At 41.5% G+C, this 27,779-nt stretch overlaps 2 protein-coding genes across 7 annotated transcripts in view; one reads left to right on the top strand and one right to left on the bottom strand.

The window, feature by feature from the left end:
- Positions 1-3,270, bottom strand: part of FNIP2 (folliculin interacting protein 2) — a 101,956-nt gene extending 98,686 nt beyond the window's left edge. For 4 of the 5 annotated variants that reach the window (XM_061992579.1, XM_061992576.1, XM_061992577.1 and 1 more), the window contains exon 1: positions 2,898-3,270. In XM_061992579.1, coding sequence (XP_061848563.1) covers positions 2,898-2,992 — 95 coding nt within the window. In that variant the 5' untranslated portion in view covers positions 2,993-3,270. The remainder of the gene's footprint in view (positions 1-2,897) is intronic. The other variant, XM_061992580.1, reaches the window with a different exon arrangement.
- A 7,925-nt stretch (positions 3,271-11,195) lies between these two features.
- PPID (peptidylprolyl isomerase D) lies at positions 11,196-27,769 on the top strand. Of its 2 annotated transcripts, none has more exons than XM_061992068.1 (10): positions 11,196-11,342; positions 12,973-13,113; positions 14,118-14,224; positions 18,613-18,801; positions 19,556-19,678; positions 21,237-21,343; positions 24,449-24,590; positions 26,791-26,877; positions 26,959-27,001; positions 27,542-27,769. In XM_061992068.1, the coding sequence occupies exons 1-10, from the start codon at positions 11,258-11,260 to the stop codon at positions 27,628-27,630; spliced, it is 1,113 nt and encodes a 370-aa protein (XP_061848052.1). In that variant the 5' UTR covers positions 11,196-11,257; the 3' UTR covers positions 27,631-27,769. The 2 variants fall into 2 exon arrangements, with proteins under 2 accessions (XP_061848052.1, XP_061848053.1); XM_061992069.1 differs by lacking the exon at positions 11,196-11,342 and adding an exon at positions 13,806-14,028 and having other exon boundaries at positions 13,039-13,113.
- The last annotated feature ends 10 nt before the right edge of the window (positions 27,770-27,779 follow it).

The following is a 27,779-nucleotide window of genomic DNA, read 5'->3' as shown; positions in this document are numbered from 1 at the left end:
TTTCTCCTTGCCCAGCAAGTAAGGGTTGTGTTGACATGAACCTGTAGCGCAATCTGACGGGACTAGATCCACAGAGTGAATTAATTGGTGCTAAGGACCTGACACCCACACATCCATGTTCTGGGGTTTTACTTCTGACCAGTTGGTCCCAGGAACTGAATTCCCATTAGTGGTTGGAGCACACTTTCTAATTTTTTTCATTCCAACAAGAATCCAGTTTACACACCAAAGCCACTTGTCTATGCAAGTGGAGTGCAGTAAGTGGAGACAATTGAGAGGTTTTCTCTAAAAGAGCACCTCTGGTCCAAATTAAGATGTTAATGCTCATGCACCCAATAAACTGTTTCCTGTGGCTCCACATTCAGCTATAGGCACCATGTCTCTTTTTGAGCCTGAGCCAGTTCATCTTAGTCAGCAACATGGACTTCACATCCTGCTGTCTTCTTCAGAGCCAAAGAAAGGAAGTGGCACCAACAGATGGTCAAGATTTAGCTCCCATGAAAAGAGAGGGGACAACAGAACAAGCACATGCAGCACTTGCTACTGGCAAACCTCACAAGCCAGTCTGATGGCCCCGTGCAACAGAATTTCTCCTAGTGTTCCTGGGAAGACTAGAAGAATGCAAAGCTTCCTAACAATATACTTGAAAAGGAGCAAATTAAGTTAATTTGAGGATGTATAAGATACTAAAGAGCTTTTTTTCAATTTTATTATTGTTCTGGGAGGGTGTGTGAATACACTCAGGCTTTCAAGACTTTTCTAACAATTCAAAGTTCAAGCATACCAAACGTTATTGGTCTTACGGGGCTGTTTAAGAGAGATAGACACAGCAAGACATACTGAACATGGAGGGAGAACGAAGAGGGAATAAAACTTGCTAAAACCTTAAAAATACAGGCTTGTTGTTGTAACAGAAAATTATCCTGCCACTTTGCCTCTAATAGTGACCAGCAGCATACGCTTAATATAGAAACTACCAAACCATTAAGTCTTCCCTCAAGTCCAATCACATCTCTCCATTCATATGGAGACTACTATTCTATAGAAAGGTTATTAAAAACTTTGTAGTAGAGCTTCTAAGACGTGGCAAGTATATTCTCACAGGTCATCAACAGATCACTGGAAAGAAAGAAAGAAAAAGCATTGCAGCACATTTAGAAGTAGGAAGGAAGAAGCTTAGTGCAATATTAAGAGGCAACAAAAAACACCCACCCCAAACCAACCCACATGCAAAATGCTTGAACAACTTTATTAACCTTAAGTTTGCCAAGAGCTAATCAGATAGCAAGGGAATGGGGGGAAATAGGATAAAATGACTAACGAGTACCCACTATAGTGTACTATGGATGACCAGTTTTGTCTGAAGTGTCACATCATTCCAATGTTATCCAAACTGAAAACTGAGTGTGGAATCTCTTAGCTAAGGAACAGGAAGAGGAAAAATACAATCTCTGACCTCACAAAATGCTCCAGATGGAGCAATCTTACTGATTTTAGTTGGGGACGCACAGTGCACAGGATCTGCCTTCACAGATCCCTGACAAACCCAATAACGTTAAAACTGATACTAACAGTGTTGGTCTGATACAGAGCACCTGGTAAGATTTTAAGTGCAAGACAAAAATAATGGAGTTAGGTAGGAAATGTCGTTACATTTAAATATGAAAAATAAATTTGATTTCTTTCAAACAGAGATATTTAACTCATAAGTAAGTGCTACAAAATAAAGTAACCAGCAAAGATAGCATTTAGACTTTACAGCCTCTCAAATCACCAGTTCTGTTCTCAGCACTAGTGCTGTGTCCTACCAGCAAGGAATTGCCTTATAAACCAAATATCCTAATGCCATTTTGATGTCACTCAATTTTTCACCATGATCTTGCAATCTTTGGGCATGTATATGGCCATGGCTGATACAGACCATCTTCCAAATCATAAAAGCTTCATGATCGTGATTGTTCATCTTCCACGCTACTTTGTGGATGAAGGAATTTTTCACCCCTCTTGCTTACCACATTCTTAACAGTTTCATCAGTGAAAGCCCAGATTCCAATTCAATCCTGTATACTATCTGATCACAAGACTAGTCAGCTCATGCCGAGCACAGAGATGCACAGCTAACCGAGCACACATGTGATAGTCGCTGTGCGCACCAGAGCCCGCTTGGTCTTGTGAGCAAAACTGATGCTGAAATTAACAAAGCCCCAAACCACCAGCCTGAGCAAAATGTTGCTCCGGAGGGCTTAAAAGATAGTAATAATCCAGTATTTTATAAAGATTACACATTCAAGCCCTAAAGAAGCGATAGCTACTAAATCTTACTTCTAAGGAACGCAATATCACAAGCACAGAGAGCAGTGAAAGGTACCTAACGCTCAGTGAGACATCAGACCACGCACGTGTATTTAGGTCACAACAATTAAGCCATTTTGCGATTCTCCTGCGCAGATGAGATCTGAACACGAGTTATTACAGCAACCCCGTACAAGTGACAGAGGAAGCCTGGTGCCTCTCCCCCAGCGCTGTCGAGGGGCCGGGCGGTCCGCGCCCCACCGTTCCCGAGCGTGCCACTGCCAGCTCTGCTGTAAAATGGCAAAGAGCCAGCGAGAGGGAAAGGCGGGAGGAGAGCTGCCGTACCCTGCCTCCCCTCTTCTCCCCCGCCCCTCCCTCCCATCGCCGCCGGGGGGTATCCCTTCCCCGCCGGCCGTTCCTTCTGGCCTCTGCGAGAACTCAGGGCAGGGCAGCCACGCGGGGGCTGCGGCACACCTGCGCCGCGGCCCCTCGCCAAGCGGCCGCGATGTTCAGCACGCCGCCGTTCCCTCGCAGCCGGGGCGGCACAGGGGCCCATGTGGAGGCGGCCCCGGCGAGCCCGGACCCGCCCTGCCCCCGCCACTCACCTGAAGGCGGGCCCCTCCCCTGGAGCCCGGCCGTGGGGGGCCGATGCGCTGCCGCCTCTTTTGTTGAAGAGCTTCTGAAGCAGGGTGGGGGCCATGCTGCCGCCCTGCCCCTACCGCCGCCCCGCCCGGCGGCGGCCCCACCGCGCCTCTCGCTGCAGCTCAGCGGGCGGCAAGTGGCGGCGGCCGCATCCCCGCCGCCGCAGAGCCGCCCTGCATCTCGCGGAGGCGAGGCGAGAAGGGGCGAGTGCCGCTCCGTTCAGGCCGGTCCGCGCCGCACCGCTCCCGGCGGCCGCCTGTCACCTGACCGATGGGCCGAGCCCGCCCGGCGACACTGACAATCACCCGCCCGCCGGACGGACGGGACACAGCGCGGTGCGACGGGGACGGGAACGCGGACGCGAACGCGCCGCGCCCCTCCAGCCTTGCCCATTGGACGCGACGCACCCCGCCCCCAGCACGTGATAAGGCGCCGGAGGCTTAAAGGGGCACGAGCCGAGCCCGGCCCCGCGCTGGGTGGGGGCGCGCGGGCCGTTGGCGGCGGGGGAGGACGTGCGGCTGCGCGTGAGCTGGGGCACGCGCAAGTGGGTGCGCAGCGTGTGCATCCGCAGGGATGAGGGTGCGCAGATCCAGATGTCCATCCATTGTGTCTCTCTTGCAATACGCTTCTTTGCGTGTAGATACCCGCGTGCACGTGCACACTCGTCGCCTATATACGCTCACATGTAAACCACGTGCGTGTGATTTACAGCAGCGGTTTTTTTGGCAAGCACCGGTAAAGCGAGACTGCGTGCTTCGGGTGGGCCGTGCTCCCCTGGGGCTGACAGCCAAGTACCGCGTCCCCTACTTCCTCAGGCCTGCACAGGCCCACGTCAGGCAAAAACGCACTGGGGTTTTGGGAAGCTGGTGTCCCCCGTTTTGCTCCAGGCACAAATTCCAGTCACGGGCCCAGGAAAGTTTGCATCTTGAGTTTTAAATCTAGTCCTGGCCTGTGTAACAGAGAGACCACCGGCACAAAATTGTGGAAGTGTTGCAGCTCCCCTCCTGAATCCGAACATCGACTTCAGTCTTAAGACTAAGCAAGAGAGAACATTTTTTGCATTTGTTGGGACAGTGCTTATTTTCATCCATTTTTCTTAAATTGATCTATTCCACTCACAAAATAAGTAGATAATAGTACAGTATTTGGTGGTTATTCGGAGCTTGATGTTCTTTTAATTTGAGGGAAAAATCTGTTTGGATTGTTTTGCCCAGCTGCAGGAGGACATCACCCACCAAGAGAACACAACTTCAGATGCTCCTTTTTAACCAGGTAGGCACCTGCATAGCATGGTGCAACAACAAAGAAAAAGCAGAATCACAATAGCTTCCTGCCCTTTTGAGGAAACTTGGAGATAAGCCATGGATAATGGCAAACATTACAATAGTTGTAATGGACAATTACAAGAGTTGACTGCAAAGTCAACATCCAGTAGTGGCAGAAGAGGTTAGAGGACAAAGCTGGTCCTGCAGGGCCAGCCTGTCTGTGGCAGGAGAAGCTGTTTTCTCTTTAAAATAGAAATCAAGGGATGACTGTCTACCAGCCTAATAATCTGATCAGCTACTCCTTCTTAAAATGCCAGATTGAATCTTATAATGCTCAGATGACCTTGTCTGAAGGTTTGTTCTCAGAAGGATCACCATTTTGAAGGCTATCAACCATGTCATCTGTGAGACTGAATACCAGACATAAATCTTTCAGCTTGGATGTTCTTGCTGCTTTTGGTTCTTTACTTCCACCATCATCACCAAATGCCCCTAGTCATTAAGGTCAATCCACTTAACCAAAGCTGAAGGACAGAAAAGTGAGGGTTCAGTGACAATAGTACACTGAGAGGGAAGTAAATAGCAGGGTGCAGCTGGACAAGATGAAAGACATCATGGTTGACATAGTAATCAATGCAAATGAAAATCTAGTCATCCAGCTCCAGAAATAAGCACTGGACTGTGTTTCTCAAAGAACAATCCAGAGAAACCTAAACTTGCAAACACCGTGGCTGCCACTCTACAGTATATCTGCCTTAGCAAGGAGTGATGACCAGTGGGCTGCTACCAGTTTAGCTGCTACCAGCTGTGTTGCAGAGCATGATGTCTACATCACAGACATTTTACAGGGTTTTTATTTTGGACTAGTTGTAATCTGGTCCTGTCGGCACAATGATTGTCAGTGGTTGGAGCACGCTGAATGTGTTTCTGGAAACCATCTGGATTAGTTTCATCTGAAAATGATCCATTTTTTATGCCCGGATGCCACTCCAAAATATGAGGCAAGACAAAGTCAGTAAAGACAACTGGGATACCAACTTCAAACATGCACTTCTGACCTGATCGAAACTGGCAGTGTAAATGCACCCTATATGTTGGTTGATGGTCAGTGCAACATTAGTTCTTGATATTTTCTGTCACTTATGTAGTAGTCACTATAGACTGAAATAAAGCCCAAATATTAAGACACTAGTGGTTTTTTTTTTTTTTTAAAAAAAAAAAGGTGGGGGGAAAACACAGCAGAATCAGCAAAGGACTACAAAATAACTTTCACAGTCACTACGCACTGCCACACCCCAAACAGAATTTGGCTGTAAAGAATACCTGCAAATGCAGTGATTTCTCACTACCACATGACTGCAAAATATGAGCAGAAGAAAAGAAAAATCCATACCATCTGTCAAGCCAAGACCATTTACAGCATGATGGTGTGTCTACAGCCCTCACTCTTTTAGGAAATACAGAAAACAAAAATGTGGCAAGTGAGAATGAAAACCTTATTGGTAACATTCTGACCAAGGGGCAGAATCTTTATGTGCAGTAAAAAACTTCAGTCAGTAAAGGAGCCAGATTCTTAAGGTAGAAATAGATGGGACTTTGTTAGAAAGCTGTCAATACATAAGAAAGATCATTCAATTTCTGGAATAGCTGAATGCTTGGATAGGTATTTCTGTGTTTCATAGAGCATAAATCTCTCTGAAGATTCTCTGCTGAGAATGTAGGAACTAGGTTTTATAGCTAGGACAGGCTAGGTTAAAAGCCAGGTCTCTCAAGTCACATTTTGCTTCTCTGTCACTTAGGTCTGGATGAAACTTTGAGCTCCATTACAGCTGCTTTCCTTCCACCTGCTCAACCATGAGCAAACATGTCCAAAATGCTCCTAAACATCTAGTGTCAGAATTAGGCTTTGGAAGAACCACAAAAAGAAGCCAGAGGCTGGAAGAGGTAAGCTCTGCAGATTTAGCAAAAAGTTTATTAATCGAAGACGCATCACAGTACTGCTTACTGTGGTGATGCATGCTGTGTAAGTTACACAAACACAGATATGCTGTGTTGTGCCTTGCAATGGATCAGCATCATTTTGGATTCTGTAAAACAAAACAAAAAAAACCCCCCCACAAACAAGTTTTATTGTCACTTCAAAAATGCCAAGTAAAATGTGATATCAAGAAATGTCTAGAATTATTCTGCCTCCATATTGTTGTTATTACTATTTAGCCAGGTTAAGTCTAAATTACTCTTCACAGAGAGTTTTTAAAGCTATTATGAAATGTATTCCACTTTGAAAGCAGAGACAGAAACTGGTAGAAACAGAGAGCTTGGGATTGCAACCCCCTGTGAAGCAGCTTACTCATCCTTCATTGAGGGAGCGTTATATAATTTGCACTGTTGCTGCAGCAACTTTTCCCAGCCCCTGAACACTGACAGAGAGGTTTTGCCTTAATATAGATAAGCAATTTCCATGTATTTTTTACATAGAAGATACAGTACTTTGAAAATGAAAGAATGTGTAAAGGGGAATACTAATTTAAGATAATAGTTTCAAAATTGCTGGGAAGTATTGATGTGTGTAATGAAACATTTAATTTTCAGTAGTCTTGTCTGTTGAAAATAGAGTGAAAGGCCAAATAAGGGATGTCTTGTTTTAATTACCACAATATAAATATCATATAATGGTGAGAATTGGATCATGTGAAGGTAATAGGTATTTACAATCCTATGAAATCAGTAGTTACTTACGTATCTTGTCAAATTTCCTACCAGCAAAGGTATGCTACTGTTTCCTCCAGAAGATGCGCATACCTGTGAACACTCAAACACTGAACCTGGTTTCACTCCTGTCTGCTACAGAGTTGTTAGCATTGGTAGACTGTGTTTCTAAGCCTCCTGCCTAAGACTCCATTGAAAGCCTATCTGGAAATCCTCATGTTCCAAATTTTCAATGGCAAAATCCATTGTGTGACTTACTATTTGCTGGTTGCACACTTTCTACATAATAGAAACCTTTCTACATAATAAAAAGAGTAATCATAATTGATCTTTTAATAGCTTTTGCTGATAACTATGATAAACAGCATTATACATTTACATGAAATTGCTTTTTTTTTTTTTTACACAGGACATACATTTGTATCAAAAATGAAGGCAGGAGTTTAGCAACAAAACGGACACTTCAACACTGTGGCAACAGTGGCCGGCAGCTAGTTAACATTTAAGGCCTCTCCTTGCAAGCCATGTCTTGTACTGTTATCAGAAGACATAGGCACTCTCTGCCATACCTCGTGTCTTGAGGTCCTAAATGCTGCTGGTGATTTGTCCTATAAAACATGTTCTACACAGAGCTAAAGCATACAGCTAAAAATTCTATCTTTACTTGGTTCTTAGCTAAACCATTTCTTTAGGGGCCAGCATGTTGTAAAGTCAATGAGCAAATGCACGACATTTCTTTCAGTTCCTGTCCTATTATGTCAGCTATGTGACGACAAATTTCTCTTTAAAACATCCCGAATCAAGAACGGATTGTTCTTTCACTGTTTAACCTTGCATTTTAATTAATCTTAGAGGAATCTGCTCAGTCAATAACTGCTCAGTGTGGATTTGATTTGGGACGTCTTTATTTGGCTTTATGCTGAAAAAGACTGGGTGCAGACGGGGAACAAAAAAGACAGATTTATTTCTCTCTCTCCTGTCTCCTGTCTCTCATGAAGATTATATGTTTGATGTGCCAGGTCACATGGGAATAGCACATGATACACCCCGTGTGTCACACGGCACAGGAAAGGCTGAGTGGCTGCTCTGCTTCATAGCAAGCAGTGAAAGCATTCTTACTGAGCCTGTTACCAAAAAATTGCACATTGAAAGCTTCTCGACAGCTGTTGTGAAAAGCTGGTGAGGTATGTGTTTCAGTCACTTGTCAGGTGAATATAATCAGTGCTTGACTGGACCATATTCTGAAGCTACAATTTGGTCCTGTGAAAAGCCCATAAACACACCATTTCTGCTATATAAGTCAAAATGGCTTTTAATAATCAGTTCTGCACTGAGCCAAAGCACTCATTTTTTAGTGGAATGAACATATTTAAGCTTCTATTTTCTTGACAGTGTCAATTACAGATTTAGAGGTGCAAAAAAGAGCAAGAAAATGAAAGAAAAAGCAAAAAAATCCCTAGTCTGAATGTGTATTTGCCCATCTTACACAATCATCACCAATTATAAATATTTTTTATTTATTTTACAGTTCATCCTTTCATGAACGTTATTTGACAGACTAGAATGATTATGAAATAAATTTCCTTATTTTATCTTCCATCAGAGTACACAAGTTTTAGAGTTATATATGCATTTCTTTGCATTTATTGGTGATAGCTTCTTTAGTCATATAAGGAAGAAGAAGTGAAAATGAAAATTTTCTAACTGTCTGGATGTAAAAGTCCCACATTCCTTTCTTTGACTTTGAGTACAATTAGGCTGGAGTGTTCTTCTCCAGCAAGTATGACGTATTTGGTGCAAGGGAGACCTGTTGGGGTTTTAGCAACCCCAACACATGTTTATCTAAGGATAATAATCTAAATTTATTGGGCATCCCAATACAAATTCATACATATTCTGTACGTACAGAAAAATAAACATCTGAATTAAAACATTTAACAGATGATGCAGTTATAGTGCCCGTTTTCAATACACTGCTTTACAGGTATTCACTACTTAAACTCTTGGAAGTGCCTAAATATAGGAGATATTTTAGGGGTAAGAAATATTTTAAATTGCAGGATCATAAGCTATTAGTGGATCAGAAAGGCAAGTTTACCACCTGGAACCAGAGATTTTGGAGGACTTTATAAAGCAAGTCTAACTTTGAAAGAGTATTTATCTGTCATTGGATAAAGAATAAAGTATTTATTACATATATCGATTTACATTATATTATATAGCATTATCATATAATACCATTACTATATTATTATCATTATGTTACATTATATTATGTTACATTATTATATGTAAAGATATATTATATATATGCATAATATAGAAAATTAGATAATATAATTATGATACAATACATTGTACTGTACAATTATAATTCTATATCATGTTAATTATATTGTATTAATATATGTTAATATATTTCATACAATGATATCTTTATATTAATTCGAACATAAAATCACTCAGTACATTCTTGACAGAGTCACAGTATTTTTTTTTTTTCCAACCTGTCAATGCATATAAATTAATATACATAGGAATTATGCTACTGCAGTGCTTGGGAAATATTCATTCAGCTCATGTATTTTCCAGAATCTCCTACTGACAGTGAGAAAGTTGTTTCATTTGTCTGTTGTTCAGCTCACACCTCCAAACTAGCGTAGGAATTGATTAGCTCTTTTTTTGTACCTCTGAAGCACCTTGCACACAGGGACTTCTGAACAACTACTGTAATTACTAATCTAGAACCAAGACTATTCCAAATTGTCCAGAAAAAAAAACCACTGCAAGGACTGTGCAAGCCTGCTCCTGGAAGAATGAATCATTATTTCTTTCCGAGAGGAAGCTGTCAGCAGCTCTTGCGGGGGACTCACACCAACAAAACACACTTCACTCTGATGTCTGCTAAAGGAATCTCTTCCAGACCATACTCACTTGGCTAGCGACTGTCTCACTGAGATAATTTCTCCTACACCACTACACCTCATCTATGCTAAGTGTAGTGATAAAAATATCTCAGTCAGTAACCATGGCAAGATGTCGGGTGACTTATAGATGACTCAAGACTTTGGTGGCGTTTGACGTTGTGGAGCATGCGAAATCTCTGACACAGCTGCATGAGCTGGCTCAGAGAGAGAAATGCCTTAGTGTGGTTCCACTAATTCCTCTTTGCATGTTGTCAGATGGTAGCAGATGGCTTTTCCTTCTGCTCAGGGTTCCCAGATGCAATATGCAACAGCACTTGGTGCTGATCACCTCTTCTATCCAACATCTGATTAAAGGCTGTGGGAATGATCACTATGAAGTATATGGACTGCAGTGTTATTATCTTCATCTTTTCATCTATCTACTTCATCTTTTCTTTTGATCGGGGAATTACAACCGCCCCCTGACACATATTAAGAACATATTGAGAGAGAGATGAAAACCAGCTTGACAAAGCTCAAGTCCAGACATATGAAGATGACATGGAGTATACGATGAATCAAAGAATGAATATGGAAGTTTCTGGGATGGATTACAGGAGTCCATGGGATAGAAAGGCTCATTTTGTTCAGCAGCATTCCCAGGACTTTAAGTTTGCAAGAGTCAGAGCCTGACTCTTCTGCCCTATCTGCTCTTCTGTCAACACCTTGCTTTCATGAAACCAGTGACCACAGGATATGGCCATGTTGACCATTACTCTGCTTGGAAATTCTGCACCTTGAGGAGCCCCAACAAAGTTTGTTGATGGTATTCACGTGCGTTGATCAAAACGAGTGGCTGAAAGAGATTCTTTGCCTTGGAGCAATTGTCATGATACTCATACTTCAAGGAGAAACGCATGTTGTTTTGAGACCTGAAGAAGACTGGAGTTATTCAGTGTTTCTAAACATTGATGTGGTGATAGTCGCTTTTGACAATTTGCCCATTTTACAATGAGTCACAGCTTTTCACAAAGACTGCACTTCTCTAGTAAAACGTGAGCCCAGGCTAAGTCAAATCTCTCCTTTTTACGCGCCTTTCCAGGCCTTCTGTGTGTACATATCCTCAAGAAAGGCACATTACCTCTGTACAGACTATCTCCAAGTCATTCAAGGCTTCCTGGAGGCAGGGCGCAGCAGCAGACCGACCCTTCCTGCAGCCATCTGCAGGCCCCGGGCTCCGCCATGCGGCACCTCGCTCTCCGCCACCGCAGGCGGCCCCGGAGAGGGGAGCGAGCCCGCGCCGGGCGGCTGCCGCGCCGCCATTCGCACGCCACCCGCTCCGTGGCCTGCCTGCCCGCCCCCGCCGGTGGGAGGGGCGGGAAGCGGCCTCGACCCCGCGGCGGCCGAGCAGGCGGAGCCATCGCGGTGGCGGGCAGCTGCGACATGTCGCACCCATCGCCTGTCGCCCGGCCCAGCAAGCCCTCCAACCCTCGCACCTTCTTCGATGTGGACATCGGGGGCGAGCGAGGTGGGGAGGGTGGGGGCGGGCAGGGGCCCCCGCGGCAGGGACTTGGGCGAGAACCGCGCGGTGGGGCCGGGGCGTGGGACCGCAGCCCCGTGCGCGGAAGGCGTGGGGCCCGGGGCGGGCGGGGAGCAGGCGAGAGCGGCACGACTCTCCCCCGGGACGGGCCAGGTCGCGGGGCGGAAGGGAGCGTCGGCCTCTGGTCTCCGCGGGTTGCGAGAGGGGAACGTGGCCCCGCCGGGAACTAGTCTCCCCTGCGCGGGGGTTCTGCGCGCTCCGCCTGGGTTTCCGCGCCAGAATGACCGTAGAGAGAGAGGCAACATGGCCGCACCTGCGCCCCGCTTCCCGTGGTGCCCCAGCGGAGGGCGATGCCTGCGGGTGACGCAGGGGAGCGGGCACCAGGCGCACGGCCGCCAGCCGCCCCCCACCCCAGCCCTTGGCCGGGGGAGCCGTCCCCAGCGTGGCCGACGGGCGGTGGCCGCTCCTCCACACACGCTTCCCCTGCTGCTGCGCTGAGCTCGGCCTTCCGCACAGACGCCCCCTTGCCAGCCTGCGGCACTGGCCCCCAAGCCGTGCCCCCGGGCCAGCAAGCGGCCTGTTAGTTCACTTGGTGTTGCCGGAGGTCGCTCGAAAAAGCGGGCAAACGGTCAAAATAAGAAAGCAACAGCGTGGAAGCAGGGGTAGTATTTGAAAGCGTAGGTCATAAAAATTTGCGTGGGTGAAGATAGATGCCGCCTTTTTGTCAAGATCCTGCTTCTCATTTACTTGTTCTGTTACTCAAAAAATAAGGTCTGTAAGGTGATTTGCCTCTTAATGACTTTCAGTTGTGTAATTTGTTTTCATTCCTCTATTAATTAGAATTAATATATTTACATTTAGCTTCCAGTAGAGAGAAGTTCTGTTAACTAATTGACTGTGAGGCTGATGAGAAAGCAGGAGCATCAACTGATAATGGCTGCTAGGAGCGAGCCAGTTTGTCAAAAGATGAGACTGTGGCACAGAATCCATTTATTGAGGATTACAAGATCTGTTAGCTGCTCAGATTTTGCTTCCTTTGGTTAAAACATCCACATTTTTGGATTTAACCACAGCTTGTGGCCCCTTTAACTGTCAATATTATTACCGTGGCTTAGTAAAATTTGGATTAAATGGAAGGAGTGAGGTTGGAATGCATATTTAGCATATGCCTTCTTTCTTTTACAAATGAAACTTCCCAGAAAACAGTCTTTTAAAAAATTATTTTGACTGAACAAGTTACGTGTGAATGTTAAAGGAGACATAAGTATGCATGTTAAAATGCATAATTTACCTTTAATATGTGTGTGTGTGTGATTTCCCATGCACTTTTTTTTTTGGGGGGGGCAGAAAATGCATTTGGCATTTTTGGTAGTTCTTGACAGAGTCTGTCTTCACTACCCCTAAATCATTCATGGTCCAGGAATTCATTGTTGGTGATAACCTTGTTAAAAAAGCTAGTGTAACTCTGTCAGTGGTTGCAAAGGAACAACCCCAAAATGTAAATTTAATAGTAGTAAAAAAAGTCTGAAACACTTGCTTTGCCCTGTAATGTTCAACACATCACTGTGCCAAGGAGTGGACTTAAACATACATCTCACTCCCTCTTTTATCATTGCAGTTGGGCGCATTGTCTTCGAATTATTTGCTGATGTTGTACCTAAGACTGCTGAAAACTTCCGTGCGTTATGTACAGGAGAGAAAGGAACTGGGCCGACCACTGGAAAACCTCTCCATTATAAAGGATGTCCTTTCCACAGAAGTAAGTTTTATGCAATCCTCTGTTTTCCTGTTGGTGGTAACAGAAGCCCTCCATTATTGGTTTTTGAAGTAACATTAAATCACTTTTTTTGAGCGCTTGTTTAAGAAATGCCTTGGCCGAAAGTACATTTTTGGCTGTTTGGTCTGCCTGGTGACTAGATGTTTTTACCATGCATTGGCAACAGGAAATCAGAATTTTTCCGGTAAGTTGGTAGTAGTAAAACTAGTTTACTGTGAGTTGTGAGTAGATTGAAATGGATTTCAGGTGAAGGATTGAATATCGAGTGATTTATCCTTGATAAAGAAAAGGTGGGTTGTGGTTTTCTTTACAGTCATAGAATCATAGAATGGTAGGGGTTGGAAGGGACCTTTAGAGATCATCTAGTCCAACCCCTCTGCAGAAGCAGGTTCACCTAGATCAGGTCGCATAGGAACATGTCCAGGTGGGTCCTGAAGACCTCCAAGGAAGGAGACTCCAGAACCCCTCTGGGCAGCCTGTGCCAGGGCTCCATCACCCTCACAGTGAAATAGTTTTTTCTTATGTTTAAATGGAACTTTTTGTGTTCCAGCTTCATCCCATCATCCCCTGTCCTGTTGCTAGATACTGTAGAAAAAAGGGATGCCCTAACCTCCTGACACTCACCCTTTAGATGTTTGTAAATATTAATAAGATCCCTCCTCACTCTCCTCCAGACTAAACAGCCCCAGTTCCTGCAGCCTTTCCTCATAAGAAAGTCTGATCATCTTGGTGGCCCTATGCTGGACTCTCTCCAGAAGTTCTCTGTCCCTGTTGAGCTGAGGAGCCCAGAACTGGACACAGGACTCCAGATGAGGCCTCACCAGGGCAGAGTAGAGAGGGAGAAGAACCTCCCTTGACCTGCTTCAGCACTCTTCTTGATGCATTCTTTAGGCACAGGTGATGGGGATTGCTCTTCATCTCTGAATTGTGTTCCTTTGTGCCTTTCCTGCCTTGATGCTCTATTTTATAATTATTTTCTTTTACAGTTATTAAGCAATTTATGGTCCAAGGTGGAGATTTCTCAAACCAAAATGGCACAGGTGGAGAAAGTATATATGGTGAAAAATTTGAAGATGAAAACTTTCATTATAAGGTACTCTATTGAAAACATAATGAATTGTATTTCTAGTTTGGAGGCTTCAGTGACTTTTCCTTTTCTTCAAGTTCAGAATTAGAACTCTTTAGTCCAAGGTTACGTATTTTTAAGCAGTGAAAAGGATGCAGCAATAAAGCTCCAAAGTGGTTAGTCCTGAATGTCTTTGCTGAATATGGAAATAGTACATACATACAAAATGGGGTCAACCTCATTAAGACAAAGACAACCATAGTTTAAATTTGAATTACACCACGAGAAATTAATTTGTAAGAATCTTTTAATTCTCATTGAAGTAGCCATATTATTTTAAAAGAGTGACAAATTTTGTCACTCTGAAGCATACACAGAGTGGTAGCATGAAATGGATTTAATGCTTATTTTTTCATACCCTAATAACATTCTTTTTAGTTGTGAGAAATACCTTTCTTAGGAAGTGAGGAATCTGCAGTAGATTGCAGAATTAACGCAAAGAAAAATTTAAAATAAAGTTTTTTCCCCATGACAGTTGTTTTCAATGATATGAGAAGTAAAAGGTTGTTTGCAAGTGGCTTTTTTTTTTCACCCAAACATTGGAAAGATGTGCTGTGAACAGAGCAAGTTTTTGCATATGCAAAGATATTGATTTGAAGATGTCATTTTAAGAGGTGCTAACTTTGATGTCAGAAATTCCTTCCCCTCCCATTAGGTATTCCCACTCCTGTGTCAGAGCTCACCATTTCATTACCAGCAGCCATTAGCATAGTCCCACAAGCAGTTTTGTCCTCCCAGCTGTGAGACGAGAGGAGGGAGCGCTGCTAAGAGTACAGGAGATTGTAATACTGTCCTCAAAAATCGACATCTAGTGACACCAGGAAGAGGGCAGGTGGGTGTGCTTTGCACACACAACTTCAGAAAGACAATTTCTGAACAACGTTTTTTTCAGGATGCAGCATGTATCGTTTTATGGGTTTTTTTTGCAAATGTATAACCTTCAAAATACCTATCACCAGGCTTCAAGCTTCATTTTGGTATCAGAATAAAATGCAGATGAAGCCTCCAGAGTCTACCTTTTGATATGAGACTGGTTTTTTTATGCTTTCGAAGAAGAAACGCTTGCCTTCTGTACTTTACATTTTTTAAAAGCCTTTTAGTTCTACCTTTCTTTAAAACTGGATATTCCAGAAAGGGAGGAAGACTGCTTTTCACCATACCATAGAGCAGATCTGTGTACCTACAGTATTTGAAGATCTCCAAATTTAAGTACTACCCGTACACTGTGGCTTAATTTTTTTGGCTAGCAGACTTAGCTATTCTGGAGAAAGGTGTCGGTCGTAATAATTGTTCTCAGCTGGACATAGAGGACTGTGTGGCTGGAAAAAATGCCCTCTGCCTGAACTATCAATAATCTCATCTTGATCCTGGGTAGGAGTACTGCTTGTAAGCAACATAAGCAACGTGTCCTGCCAGTACTTCTTACAGTAGCGGGGACACCTGCTGCTGTGGGTGTAACAACTCTCAGCTTTGAGATTAACCTTTTTCATGTCACTATGGACTAGCCTTACGAATGCCTCCTCAGCAACACTGAGTAAAAAAGTTAGAGACACTGATGTCCCATGGTTAAAACAAAGCCCTGACTACAGCTGTGTTTGCCTCCAAACAGAGTTTTAGCAAAAGAAGAAGTGTCAGTCCCCAACTAATCAGGCATCAAAGTCCATTCCCAAGTTTGTAACAGTAGCTGGAAATGTAGTGTCAGCATTCATGCTGGAGTTACAGTTCTGAGAAACGCTCCCTGAAGTCTGAGGCTTGCTCTGGTGGTGCCCATAGCACTGCTGCTTAAAGCTACTCCTCTGCAGCGGTCCTTGTCACAGGATCTCTAGCTCTCTAAAGGAGACTTGTGTCATAGTTACTTTTTTGGTTGTACTGTCCAGTGAGATCCTCAGGTAATTATGAATGGAATGCAAATGATCCCCCTTTCCATCCTTCTCTGACTGCTCATTTGTAACAAAAGTTGGCAGTGTGCCAGGGATTTGGATCTTGTTACAGAGTCTGGGAGCTCAGTCACCATCATCTGTTTGCCAACTATGTTAGGATTTTAGTGGGAATTAAAGTGCTTCTACTGTATAGAAATTCACTGGGTCTTGCACTTGATCTAGCCGTCATGCAAAGTGTCCTCAAACCACTGTCTTGGACAACGAGTTGTTTTTGTTGACTAGAGCTACCTGTTTGTTCTTGTGTTGTTTGTATGGTTTCCTGTTGTCATGGTTTGACATGGAGCCATTTCTGGTAACAGGGAAGGGGCTGTAAATTGCAGTAAACTGCAAGACTTTTTAAGTGGTCAGCTTACCCTGTCAGATCAATCCCACTAGTTTTTTTTTTTTTTTGGTGTGACTTCTCCAGCTAATGGCTGCACTGTTGTGGAACACCCAGCTTACACAGTCCTCAAGTGGTGGTGTTACCATGGCATAGTTTTACAAGCTTTGAATCTGTCTGAGAATCTGATTTTCATTGGGATTTTTTTTACTTGCTTTATAAGGCTACAAAAGGACAAGCAGAAGCCATCACAGGAAAGACTATCTGCGATGTTTTTCAAAACACTCATGGCAAGAAAATGCATGAATGACAGCAGGTCATAAATGGGGGCTCTCATCATGGGACTGATGTCGAGACTTGGTCCCAAATAAAATAGGGTTGCATATAATTGCAAAGATTGGAGCTACCAGACTGCTGTCTGTAACTTTCCAATTTGTCCTCCAAGTCTATACAGAGAAAAAGTAAGCCTGCAGGTGTAAGGAAAGACCAGAGCTTATTGTGCTCTTTATTTACAAACCATTGCAGTCTAGCATTAGTTGTAATTGAAAAAAAAACTAAAAAGGTCTTATTCTGCCTCTTGGGCAGTGAATCAGTGACCAGCCTCAACTGGTATTTGAAGAAATTTCCTATGGGAGAACCCTTCTGATCAAATTGTTTGCCAGCAACTGCAATGCAAAATGTCAGATGTTTGTTTTGGAGGACATGTTCCTGAAGGCTTGCTTCCACATGCCTTCTCTTGCTGTGAAATGCAGGCTTTCTGTCATTTGCCATCTCTGATTCCCAGGATGAGTTTCAAGATTTCAGAGACAAAGCCAAGATTATTCCAGTACCTTTCTGTTGGATAGGTGCAGTTCAAGCTCTCGGGTGTATAATCTTTTCCTAGAGTTCCTGAGCCAAATCCTAGTTGAGAGATTCAGACTCAGTGTGCTGGATGAACACCTGGGGTGAGGAGTTTTCCTTACCACCATGGAAATCCAAACACTGTGTGGGATAACAGTTTTCAAAATAACAGGTTCTTCAAAGTTGTAGAGACTATAGGAACAAACCAGATACTTAAATACAGCTGTTTCAGACTGTTGTCTCAAACTAATCAGCCTCCCATTGAGCTCTGAGGTCTACTTCATAGCAATTTCTGCTTCCTCTGTGCTTTCAGACTCTCTCAGACTTCGCTCCCCCACCCCTAGTGTCAAGTTTTTTAGGAATACCACAGCTTGCATGCTTCATATGTGTGTACCAGGTTCTTGGTGTAATATACTGACTTACATTAAACAGTTTCTTACACTTAATAACCAGATCAGTTTGGGGGAAGTAACCATGCCATGCCCGTTTAACAACAGGAGGTTCACAACACTTGTGAAAAGTACATTTTTGAAGAGTGAATGAAAATTAAATAATCTGTGTGATGGACCAAAAGAATTATTGTTTCAGAAAAAGTACTTAGGGGAAACAATATAAACATCATCATCTCATGTTGAGCTGTTTAATACGTTCTTGTTAGTTTGTGGCCTGGTAGCATGAGCCAAAATAATTAGTTTAAAAATCCCAACAGAATAAAAACTCTTTCTCTAGGAAAGTGAAAGGAGTTAAAAAACACCCCCCAACCTTTAAATAACAAAGGCCACAGTCCCCAAAACTGCACAGTTCTACAACATAATTTATATGAGTAGCTCTTGCAAAATTAACAATACGTACCTATCTTGACTAAGTAAGACCAAAGCTGAATTAAGTGGTGTTTAGCTTTGTTTCTTGAAGCCAGCGCTCTTGAATAATTTATTGAGGAGCTTCACATGTCTCTCAGGCAGCAGCTGTGCAGGGAACTAAGTGTACAAGACAGCAGACAGGTGTTAGAGCATCAAGTCACACATGTGGCTCTGCTTGCTAGACTATTTGATGGCAAGTAAAGACAGTTTGGCGTTTGCCCTCTTCAGTCATGATAGGTAAAATTAGTTGCCAACTGTATGTAACTGGTTTACCAAGTTGCCATTATGGATGTACTTGATCACTCTCTCTGTATATAAATAGCCTTACAGAGTCTCACGTATGGTTTTAGAACAGATTTTTTAATGTTGATTATGATTTTGTTTTCCCCCATGCAGCATGATAAACCAGGGCTGCTGAGCATGGCAAATGCAGGACCTGGTACTAACGGCTCTCAGTTCTTTATTACAACGGTGCCTACTTCTCACCTGGATGGGAAACATGTCGTGTTTGGCCAAGTGATCAGAGGAATGGGTGTGGTTAAGATGTTAGAAAATGTTGAAGTAAAAGGAGAAAATCCTGCCAAGGTAAACAAATGCAAAGCACTTGGGGATGATGTTTATTCTTCCTTATATGATGTATATTCATTTCTTCTGAATTCTCGTTGTAATGTTCAGAACTATAAGCGTTAGCCAGGTATTTTACTAAGTGTTAATTTCCATTTTACTGTCCTTGTTAAGAGGCTTTTATTCTTTTGCTGTAAATTTCCCCTGCACAATTGATTTATTGTTCAACACAGCTGCGAGGGTAGGAGCCTTTGTCAGGGTGAAGGTGGAGATGCGCAGCTAGAAGTGTAGGATGAAATGAAAAGGTGGAATTCATAATCCTACCTAGGTGATATGCAGTTCTTAAGAATTTTATGTCAGAAGTTGTATTTCTGGAAAAGCAGTCAGGATGTAGGTCATGTCAGGTTGTAAAAGTTAATATCTTTGTAATTTTAAGACTTGGCAGTTTAAGGAATAACTGTCTTCTCTAATGTAGTAGAAATTCCATGTGTTGTGTTTTGCTGCAGCTCAGCTTGCTGCCAGTTTCTCTTCCTGCCTCTCAGTGGAGCGTGGGTATGGTGTTCTTGGAATGCTGCTCCTCTGAAAGAAACACTTGCTATGATAATCTGGATGACGACAGGCTAATGATGTGATGCGTTTCTGAAATCGATGCACCCAAACAACAGAAGAAAAAGCATTTTTACTGAATTTCAAAGAGCACTCAGAAGTTGTGACTTTTTTAGGAGAAATTGTCTTGATAAGCAATACTGCTATGTACGCTTTCATCTTTTTTCAGCTGTGTGTCATTGCAGAATGTGGAGAGCTAAAGGAAGGAGATGACTGGGGAATTGTTCCCCAGGATGGGTCTGGAGATGCTCATCCAGATTTTCCTGAAGATTCAGATCTAGATTTGAAAGACGTAAGTGATTTTCTTTTAAGATATTTTACAGAATGCAAGACTCATGGGTAATTTGAGTTACAGATGATGTCTGTTACGATGTTCATTAAGCCTTTTTTCTTAAGAATTGATCAAGTTCTTGATTAAATGGTGACATCCAGTTTTAGGAAAGAGAATACTGTGGAAAAGGATTGCTGTATCTATTTTTCAGTGCTAATTGCAGCTGATTTTTTTTCTTCCCCAGTAACTAAAGCCACAATTCCTTACAATTATAACACTTTTTTTTACCCCATTCTTTCTCTTTACTTTTGTTTGTGCTGCAGTGACAAACCACAATTAGTAGAGCTGCATCCTGCAGATGACTGACTTACTATTGTACCTATACACTTTCTCTGTCCAACTTTTTAAATATCCACCATTAAAAATATTTTGCCTTACTAGAAATAATAAAGGACCAGCCTTTTAAAAAGATTTGTACACCAGAGCCAGCTGTTCTCAATGCCCAGTAGTCTGCTTGTGCAAACTGAAGGAAGAACTGTTGCTGAGATATAGGGAGCAGACTGGTGAATGCAGCTCTTCTGCAGGTTTTTACTTTATCGTGTGAGTGAAATGGACAAACTGTAAATCAAACAGTGATTTGTGAGAGGGGGAAAAAAAGGAGGAGCTTCATGGTAGATTCCAAACACAGAATTAGAAATGGAATAGTAAAAATGTTATAGGTAGAAACGAGAATCTCTTTGTATCTGGAGTATTGAGAAGCACTTGTGAAAATGTTTTTGGATAGCATTTGCTGTGATTTACAGCTGAAGTTGGCAGGTGCCTGCTGCCTTTAATTTTAAACTTGTTCAGTTAAACTAACTACAGAAACCATGGTGATGTTGGTCTTGTGCTGTGATTGTTTTTTTTTTTTTTTCAAGGTCATTAATTCCAGTAGGGTAGAAGTGTAAACTGATAGTATTACAAATGGCAATATATACATTTGACAGAGCTTAGGACAACTGTGGTATAGACAGCAGTAGTCATGAACTGTTTCTTGCCACTGAGAAAGTAACTTAACACTTGAAATGTCTGGAAATAGAATTAGTGGGTTTGATAGAGATAGGAAGTTGTTCTTTTTAAGTGTTTTGAGAGGAGAATTGTGTCGATATGATTTTCAGTTTGAGACCATGCAGGGTTTGGGTGACTAACACCCTTGGAGGAGCAAAACACAAAATTCTCAGGAATAAGACAGTCTTTGTTGAATACTTTAACTGTTAACATGTTGTCTTTTCTATGAATAATGGTCAACACCTTTAGTATAGCTCTGTGTGGTTGGCAGCATTTAGGTGAAGGAGTTGAACTGCTATGTTACCTCTGGTACTTTCTTCCTCTTTATACTGTAGACTATTGTGTACGTCAAGCAGAAAATATTATAGGAGTGGTCTGAAGCCAGTGTTTGTCTAAAAAGGGAGTATTTTTATTGAGACTTTTATAATTTTTGAAAGAGGATGGATATGGGATCCTACTGTTAAACTTGAAATAATTCAAGACTTTTTTCATAAGTACATTCATACTTTATATTTTCCATCTATTTTATTAGGTTGACAAGATTGTGGCCATAGCAGAAGACATAAAGAATATAGGAAATACTTTCTTCAAATCGCAAAATTGGGCAGTGGCAGCTAAAAAGTATAGTAAAAGTTTACGGTAAGGCTATCATCATCAAGCAGGTAGTGCCTGTAACCCAGATTAATACCGCCATCAAGCAATGTATCCTGGTTTTGGCTGGGACAGAGTGAATTTTCTTCCTAGGAACTGGTTCAGGACTGCGTTTTGGATTTAGTATGAGAACAGTGTTGATAACATACTGATGTTTTAGCTGTTGCTGAGTTGTGCTTAATGCTAAGTTACAGACCGTCCAGCTTCCCATCCTGTGCCAGTGAGGAAGGGCACAAGAAGCTGTGAGGGAGCAGAGCCAGGACAGCTGCGCTGAACTAGCCAAAGGGCTATTCCATACTGTAGATGTTGTGCCCAGTGTATGAACTGAGGGGACCAGCCAATTCTGCTCAGGGTCTGGCTGGGCATTGGTCAGTGGGTGGTGAGCAATTGCACTGGGCATCACATGTCTTTTCTGGGGTTTTGTTTCTCTCTTGTTCTATTAATCTTCCTTTTCATTATTATTTTATTATAATTGTCATTATATTGTATTTTATTTTAATTATTACACTGTTCTTAACCCATGAGTTTTAGGGTTTTTGTTTTGCAATTCTCTCCATCCCATTGGGAGGCAAGATGAGTGAGCAAGTGGCTGCATGGTGCTTAGTTGCTGTCTGGGATTAAACCACGACAAAACGATACCTGTATTTAAAAAGTGCCTGTTGCTGTGCTGGTCTTCTTAAATTTATTTATTTTTTTTTAAAAAAGCTGTCTGAATCTGTAAAATGTGCTTGATTTTTAGCTACTTACTCAAATAGGTCTTATTGCTAGGTAAGCAATTGCTACGGGCAGGAAGTATTGTTTAGAACTGACTAAATGCTTCTTTTTTAAGAAAAGCACAATAGTATACAGCATAGTTTATGGACAAGAAAGCAGCGAGGTACTTTTTCCGTGATTTCTAAAAGCCAGTATGTTTAGGAAATTAAGTACAAGAGAGAGTACCCACAAATGTGACTCTCTTTAATTCATATTTTCCAGCCATCGTTCCGACTCAGTGTATAATTCAGACTTGCCTTCAGAATCATGCTCTTTCTCCTTTTGTTTCCATACTGCTCCTTTCTTCGTGTCATGTTTTTTGCTTTATGGATATGAACTTCTCTTAAAAACTTTTTTAATTTAAAAAAAAGTTACACCAACCTTTATCTTCTCTACCTTCTTAATGATCAGTTGTTTAACTAGCAGTAACAACAATGAAAGTAAAAGAATGCTTCAGTTGAGTTTTTAATTGACTGGGCTGTAAACAAATGGTGTTTTTCTGAAGCATAAAAATGAATCCTTTAATTATGGATATTAACTCAAGTTGCAGTGTCTTCCCCTGCCCTGAAAAAGCCCATTAGAGGCTAACAGAAACCCTAAAGTAAACAGGATTTCTTTGTAAATATTTTAGAAACCATACAGACAAAGGGCTGGAGTGGATCTTTAAGTTGTACCTGTCCATTTCCTCCTTCCATGCTTAGGTAACTATCAGGTATAATTATGCCATCCCTAACAATTAGCTGTCTTGCACATTCTTAAGCATACACAGTGAAGGTTCTTCCAGTTTGAGTGGACGGCATCTGTTTGGTGGTTTTTGGTCCTTGTGGATGGAAAGGATAGTAACTTTTCTAGACTGAAGAAATCTGATCATTCCAGCTTTTCTTTATGGGTCATACTTCTGTGGACATGCCCTGTTGTTGTATCTTAAAATCTAATACTTTGGGTAGGATGAGGTACACTTCAGCTGGCACTTGACCAGAACTGATACCCCAATAAAAGCTATTCCATTCCTATCTGCCATGTTTTGTATACAAGTCACCTAACAAAGGTTGGTTGTTTTTTTACCAACAGTAATCATTATAACCTTTTGCTTTTTTTCTTGTCTTTTTTGTTGCCTATTCATTTTTTAAAAAAATGTGTAAGAATTAGGTGTAAGAATTGACACTGTTTTGTCAAAAAAGTATTACTTCCTATCATCTCCCTTGATGTTCATCTTATTGATTTCTTTGACTTGAAAGCTCTAATTTTGTTTTCAGAGTCATTGTAGTCTTTCATGTTTTGGTGTGATTTATAAATATTACAGGTGTATTCTGTTTTGAACACACAGTTTTGTATTACAATTCTCCTTAGTTTTGTACCCTTTTCTCTCTCTTCTGGTTTCTCATCTTTTGCATGATGCATAGCAAGCAGAAAAATCACTCTTGACTGTGTCCAATTTACTCTTCAAAAGTGTTTATTTCTGTGGTCCAAAGTTGTAAGCAAACCACGCAACACTCAAAAGATAGGGCACACAAAAATTGAACTTACGTGGGCACTGATCTGCAAGACTGCAATAATCATGGCATGTGTAAATGTGAATGTATGCAAACACATGCTGCTTATTTTTTAAATAAAGCCCACAGAAGCTCTATCAAGTAGGCCTTTAAAAGAGTTAGAACCTTCACATTCCACAGTAGACCATTGCTACTTGAAATAAAAACCTGACGGCATTACCATGTGGTAAATTAAGAATAAGATGTTTTGCCTACGAAACAGAGGTGCAGTGTTGTGGCTCAGTCCTTGAGCCAGTGTCAGTTTTGCAGTTCGGGAGAAAGTCACAAAAGAAGACAGTGGGAAGAAGGTGGAGTTACTAACACTAATGTTCATAAACTAATCTTTGCAAAGTGATGTTCAGATTTTAGCCATAAATGCCTAAACTAATTAAAATATTACCGAGTATTAACATGGCATTAAACATGGAAGGTGCTGCAGTGATGTTGACTTTTTGCCACTGATGAGCAATGTATCTTTGTGAATAAACAGTCATTGAGATAAAATTCTAATGGATTCCTGCCATCTAGAGTAATTCATTTATCTAAGAACCAGAATGCCATCAGGACAGTGGAGGACTAGGAGCTATGCAAAAACATTAATCAGGGAGTTGATTTTTTTTGTCAGGGAAGGCGGTCTTACCTATTTAGATTAATAAATATTTGTAGTAGTATAATTGAGGCTGCTTTAAAAATACCCAGTCTGGTTAGGCCAGTTTGCACATATCTGTGGAGAGATAGCTAAGGACAGAACAAAATGGAAGTTGCACCACTAACAGATGTTCATTGGAAATCTTTTTTTTTTCTGCAGGTATGTAGAAGCTTCTGAAGCAGTGGCAGAGGAGGCAGACAAACCAAAGTTAAAGACTGTTGCTTTGACCTGTGTTTTAAACATTGCTGCTTGTAAACTGAAACTGTCGGATTGGCAGGGAGCAATTGAAAGTTGTTCAGAGGTAAATGATTTGAAAGCAAACAAATAAGAAGGCTGATTGTGAAGTTACTACTAACTTTCCAGACTCTGAAGTTGAAATGCCTCATTAGAAACAATCAAAAGAGGGCTGTTGCTTATTTGCCAGAAGAAATATATACTGTCACTGTCAGTTTGGTTGGCAGAGCTAGTTTTTGTATTACAAAGAGTTAAACTTTTTTTCTCTGGAAAATGTTACAAGCAAAACTTTTTACTAGCTTTTAGATTTGATGGTCTTATATTTTATTCGGTGAAGTGACTTTCTGGTAGGCTAGTGGTGAAAAGAAACTCATGAAAACAACGAAGGCAGGCAGGAAATTGAAAAATGGAAAAGTAATAGAATTCAAGAAAAAAAACCCAGTGACATAGACAGACTGACAGAATGTAGTACATTTAAGGAAACTTCAGTATTGAGGAAATAATTCAGTAGAACTCTAAAATTTTAAAGGAAATAGAGTGAAGAATGCCCTTATCTTACGAGGGGATCCTGAGCAGCATCTCCTAGGGCTTTCTAGCAGTAGTCTTGGCTAATGTGTGTGGGAGAGCAGTCTTGCTCTTAGCCTTCTGGTGCTGCTACCACATGGAAAACATTCATAAACTTATATTCAGAATGGACTAAGGGAGTATTTTAAGGTTACAGAATTGTTAGATAAAAGCAACTCCATGGCTCTAACAGACTTCTGTAAGGTATTTAGCTTACATCTTCTAGCAACTGTTAAACAGTTCATCGGTGTTTTAATCAGAAGACCAGTTTCCCAAGATGAACTAGTAAAGGTCAAGAGAATTGTTTAAGAGAAACTCTACGTTTTCACTTATATGGTTTCCTAAGGCCAAAAGCAACTTAAACTGTCACTCTGTAATACATGCATTATTTACTCTAAATAAGGAATTAATGAACGTCTGAACCTGTTCAAACAAACCTTACTTTAAAATAACTGTAAGAACAGTGGTTGAGCTGAAAACCAGGAGTGCTGCCTCTGTGTACATGACACACCTCATTTTCTAATTCTTGACCCAGAAGAGGCTTTAGGGCAGGCAGATCAGGATAAGCCTAGGGTAATACTTCCTTCATATTAACAGACAATACTGAAGTGATTTTAATCGTCTAATGTCTATAATTATTAATTTAGTAATTAACTTTAAATCATTAATGAAGCAAGCCATGCAGCAATGCAAAAAGATTTCCTGTAATCGCTAAGAAATGATGTTCTCTAAAATAATTAAAAAGATACACTATACAATCGTCTGTAATAAAAACAATGTGGTCTTCTTCACAGGCAAGAAAACAAAATAGCTGGTAGCCAAGTTAACCAAGGTACTTGGAAAAAATAATTTTAAGTAGTCAAATAGCAGAACAATCTCTTTGCCCAGCCACTGTATTCACTATCTTGATACTGTCATATGAAAGCTGGTGTAAAACCCACCCCTAAGTGAAACCATTCAGCTAAAAAAAGGCATGACTGCAACTTGGCGAGGTTCCTGAAGTAGGAGATGGATTGCTTGTGTGTGTCTTTCTAGCCCATGGTGAAAAAAAACTTTACAGGAAATCTGTCTGTTTTGATGCCACTTCAGCGGTTTTTAGTGTGAAGGAAGGAGCTGCAATATCAAAAACTGTACTGCTGAGACTTAAGGTTTGTGTAATAGAAGGCAGATTTAGATTAGACATGAGGAAGAAACTTCCCTGGGAGGGTGGTGAGGTACTGGAACAGGTTGCCCAGAGTTTGTGGCTGCCCCATCCCTGGGTGTGCAAGGCCAGGTTGTATGGGCCTTTGAGCAGCCTGGTCCAGTGGAAGGTGTCCCCTGCCCATGGCAGTGATCTTTAAGGTTCCTTCCACCTGAAAGCAAACGTTTGGTGATTCTAAGAGAATCTGATCTGTAGCAACAGCTTTGCCTTGACAGCTGTAGATACATACGTATGTATCTATGCACAGGGGCAGGTTCCATTTTATTTTTATGCTTTCTGGTACTTCACCAAAGACCACTTCTGGCACAGTGCTATTAAAATTGATTAGGTAGCTGTTCAGTATGTGACATTATAGCATTGCTTTTTACACAGTTAATGTTTTGACAGCTTACACTCAAACCAACTGGAGAGAATGTCTGCTGGTGTGAAGTGTGCCATTTGTGGCGATGGGAGGCTGTGAAGGATATGAAATGTTAATGTGACAATTTTATTAAATTTACAGGCTCTTAAAATAGATCCAGCAAATACTAAAGCTCTCTACAGACGGGCTCAAGGATGGCAGGGGATAAAAGATCTCGATGAGGCACTGGTAATGATCACAATATTTAAGTATTTTTTTAAAATTAAACATTTAATCAGAACATTCATTTATATTTCTCTTTTATTTAAGGCTGATCTTAAAAAGGCTCATGAAATAGCCCCCGAAGACAAAGGTAAAGCCATTTCTTTCCAAGTTATTTACTTTTTTTAAAGTAAAAATAAGGTAACAAAGTAATTAGGGTAGTACAGAGTAGGAAGCCATACCAGTGTGATGCCTAAAATGCTGGCTTCTAACAGCTTAAATGCTGATGTATTGAGCACAGAGCTCACTGAGGTGAAAAACTTGTTCTTAAACAGTGGTGATGCCTCTGTTGCACTGTGAAACCTGCTTATGTAGAGCAGCAGTGTGCCTCTTGAACCATATCTGTTCTCACAGGGTCTTACTAACTTCCTTAATCCTGGTTTAATTGGGTAAGATTTTTAGCTCATAAATTCTGCCTTGGCACCAATATTATGCTTACTACCTGGTTATCTTACCAGGTGAAACAAAGTAAGAGACATAGATGTTAGCAGCAAAACACCCATCTTGACCAAATAAAAGATTAAATGAAATAACATGGCTAAGTGGCAGCAGGTGCCCTGGTCTCAACATGTTAGGAGACCTAATGTAAAGAGATTGCTATAACTGTATCACGGATTCTCTTTTTAAACAGCTATCCAGTCGGAAACACTCAGGATCAAGCAGAAGATAAAAGCCCAAAAAGAGAAAGAGAAGGCAGCTTATGCTAAAATGTTTGCTTGATTTTTTTTCCCCTAAACTTTTAAATCTATGCACTAACTCATGCAAAAGGATAAATGGAGCCGCTTCTTTCATTTGCCCTGTACTGCAGTTGTCAGTGTTTACAACTCAAAAGTCTAACAATAAAGACAAACTGTTCAGATATGGAGTTT

The sequence above is a fragment of the Colius striatus genome, chromosome 3 (genome assembly GCF_028858725.1).
Source record: "Colius striatus isolate bColStr4 chromosome 3, bColStr4.1.hap1, whole genome shotgun sequence".
Taxonomy (NCBI): domain Eukaryota; kingdom Metazoa; phylum Chordata; class Aves; order Coliiformes; family Coliidae; genus Colius; species Colius striatus.
The sequence above is the reverse complement of the archived record's forward strand: the minus strand, read 5'-3'. Positions and strand labels throughout refer to the sequence as shown.

Excerpts from the sequence above, each read along its gene's own strand:
- PPID (XM_061992068.1), top strand. The coding sequence starts at position 11,258 with ATGTCGCACCCATCGCCTGTCGCCCGGCCCAGCAAGCCCTCCAACCCT. Across the intron at positions 14,225-18,612 it reads ATGAAAACTTTCATTATAAG|CATGATAAACCAGGGCTGCT; the intron begins GTACTCTATTGA and ends TCCCCCATGCAG. Across the intron at positions 18,802-19,555 it reads AAGGAGAAAATCCTGCCAAG|CTGTGTGTCATTGCAGAATG; the intron begins GTAAACAAATGC and ends ATCTTTTTTCAG.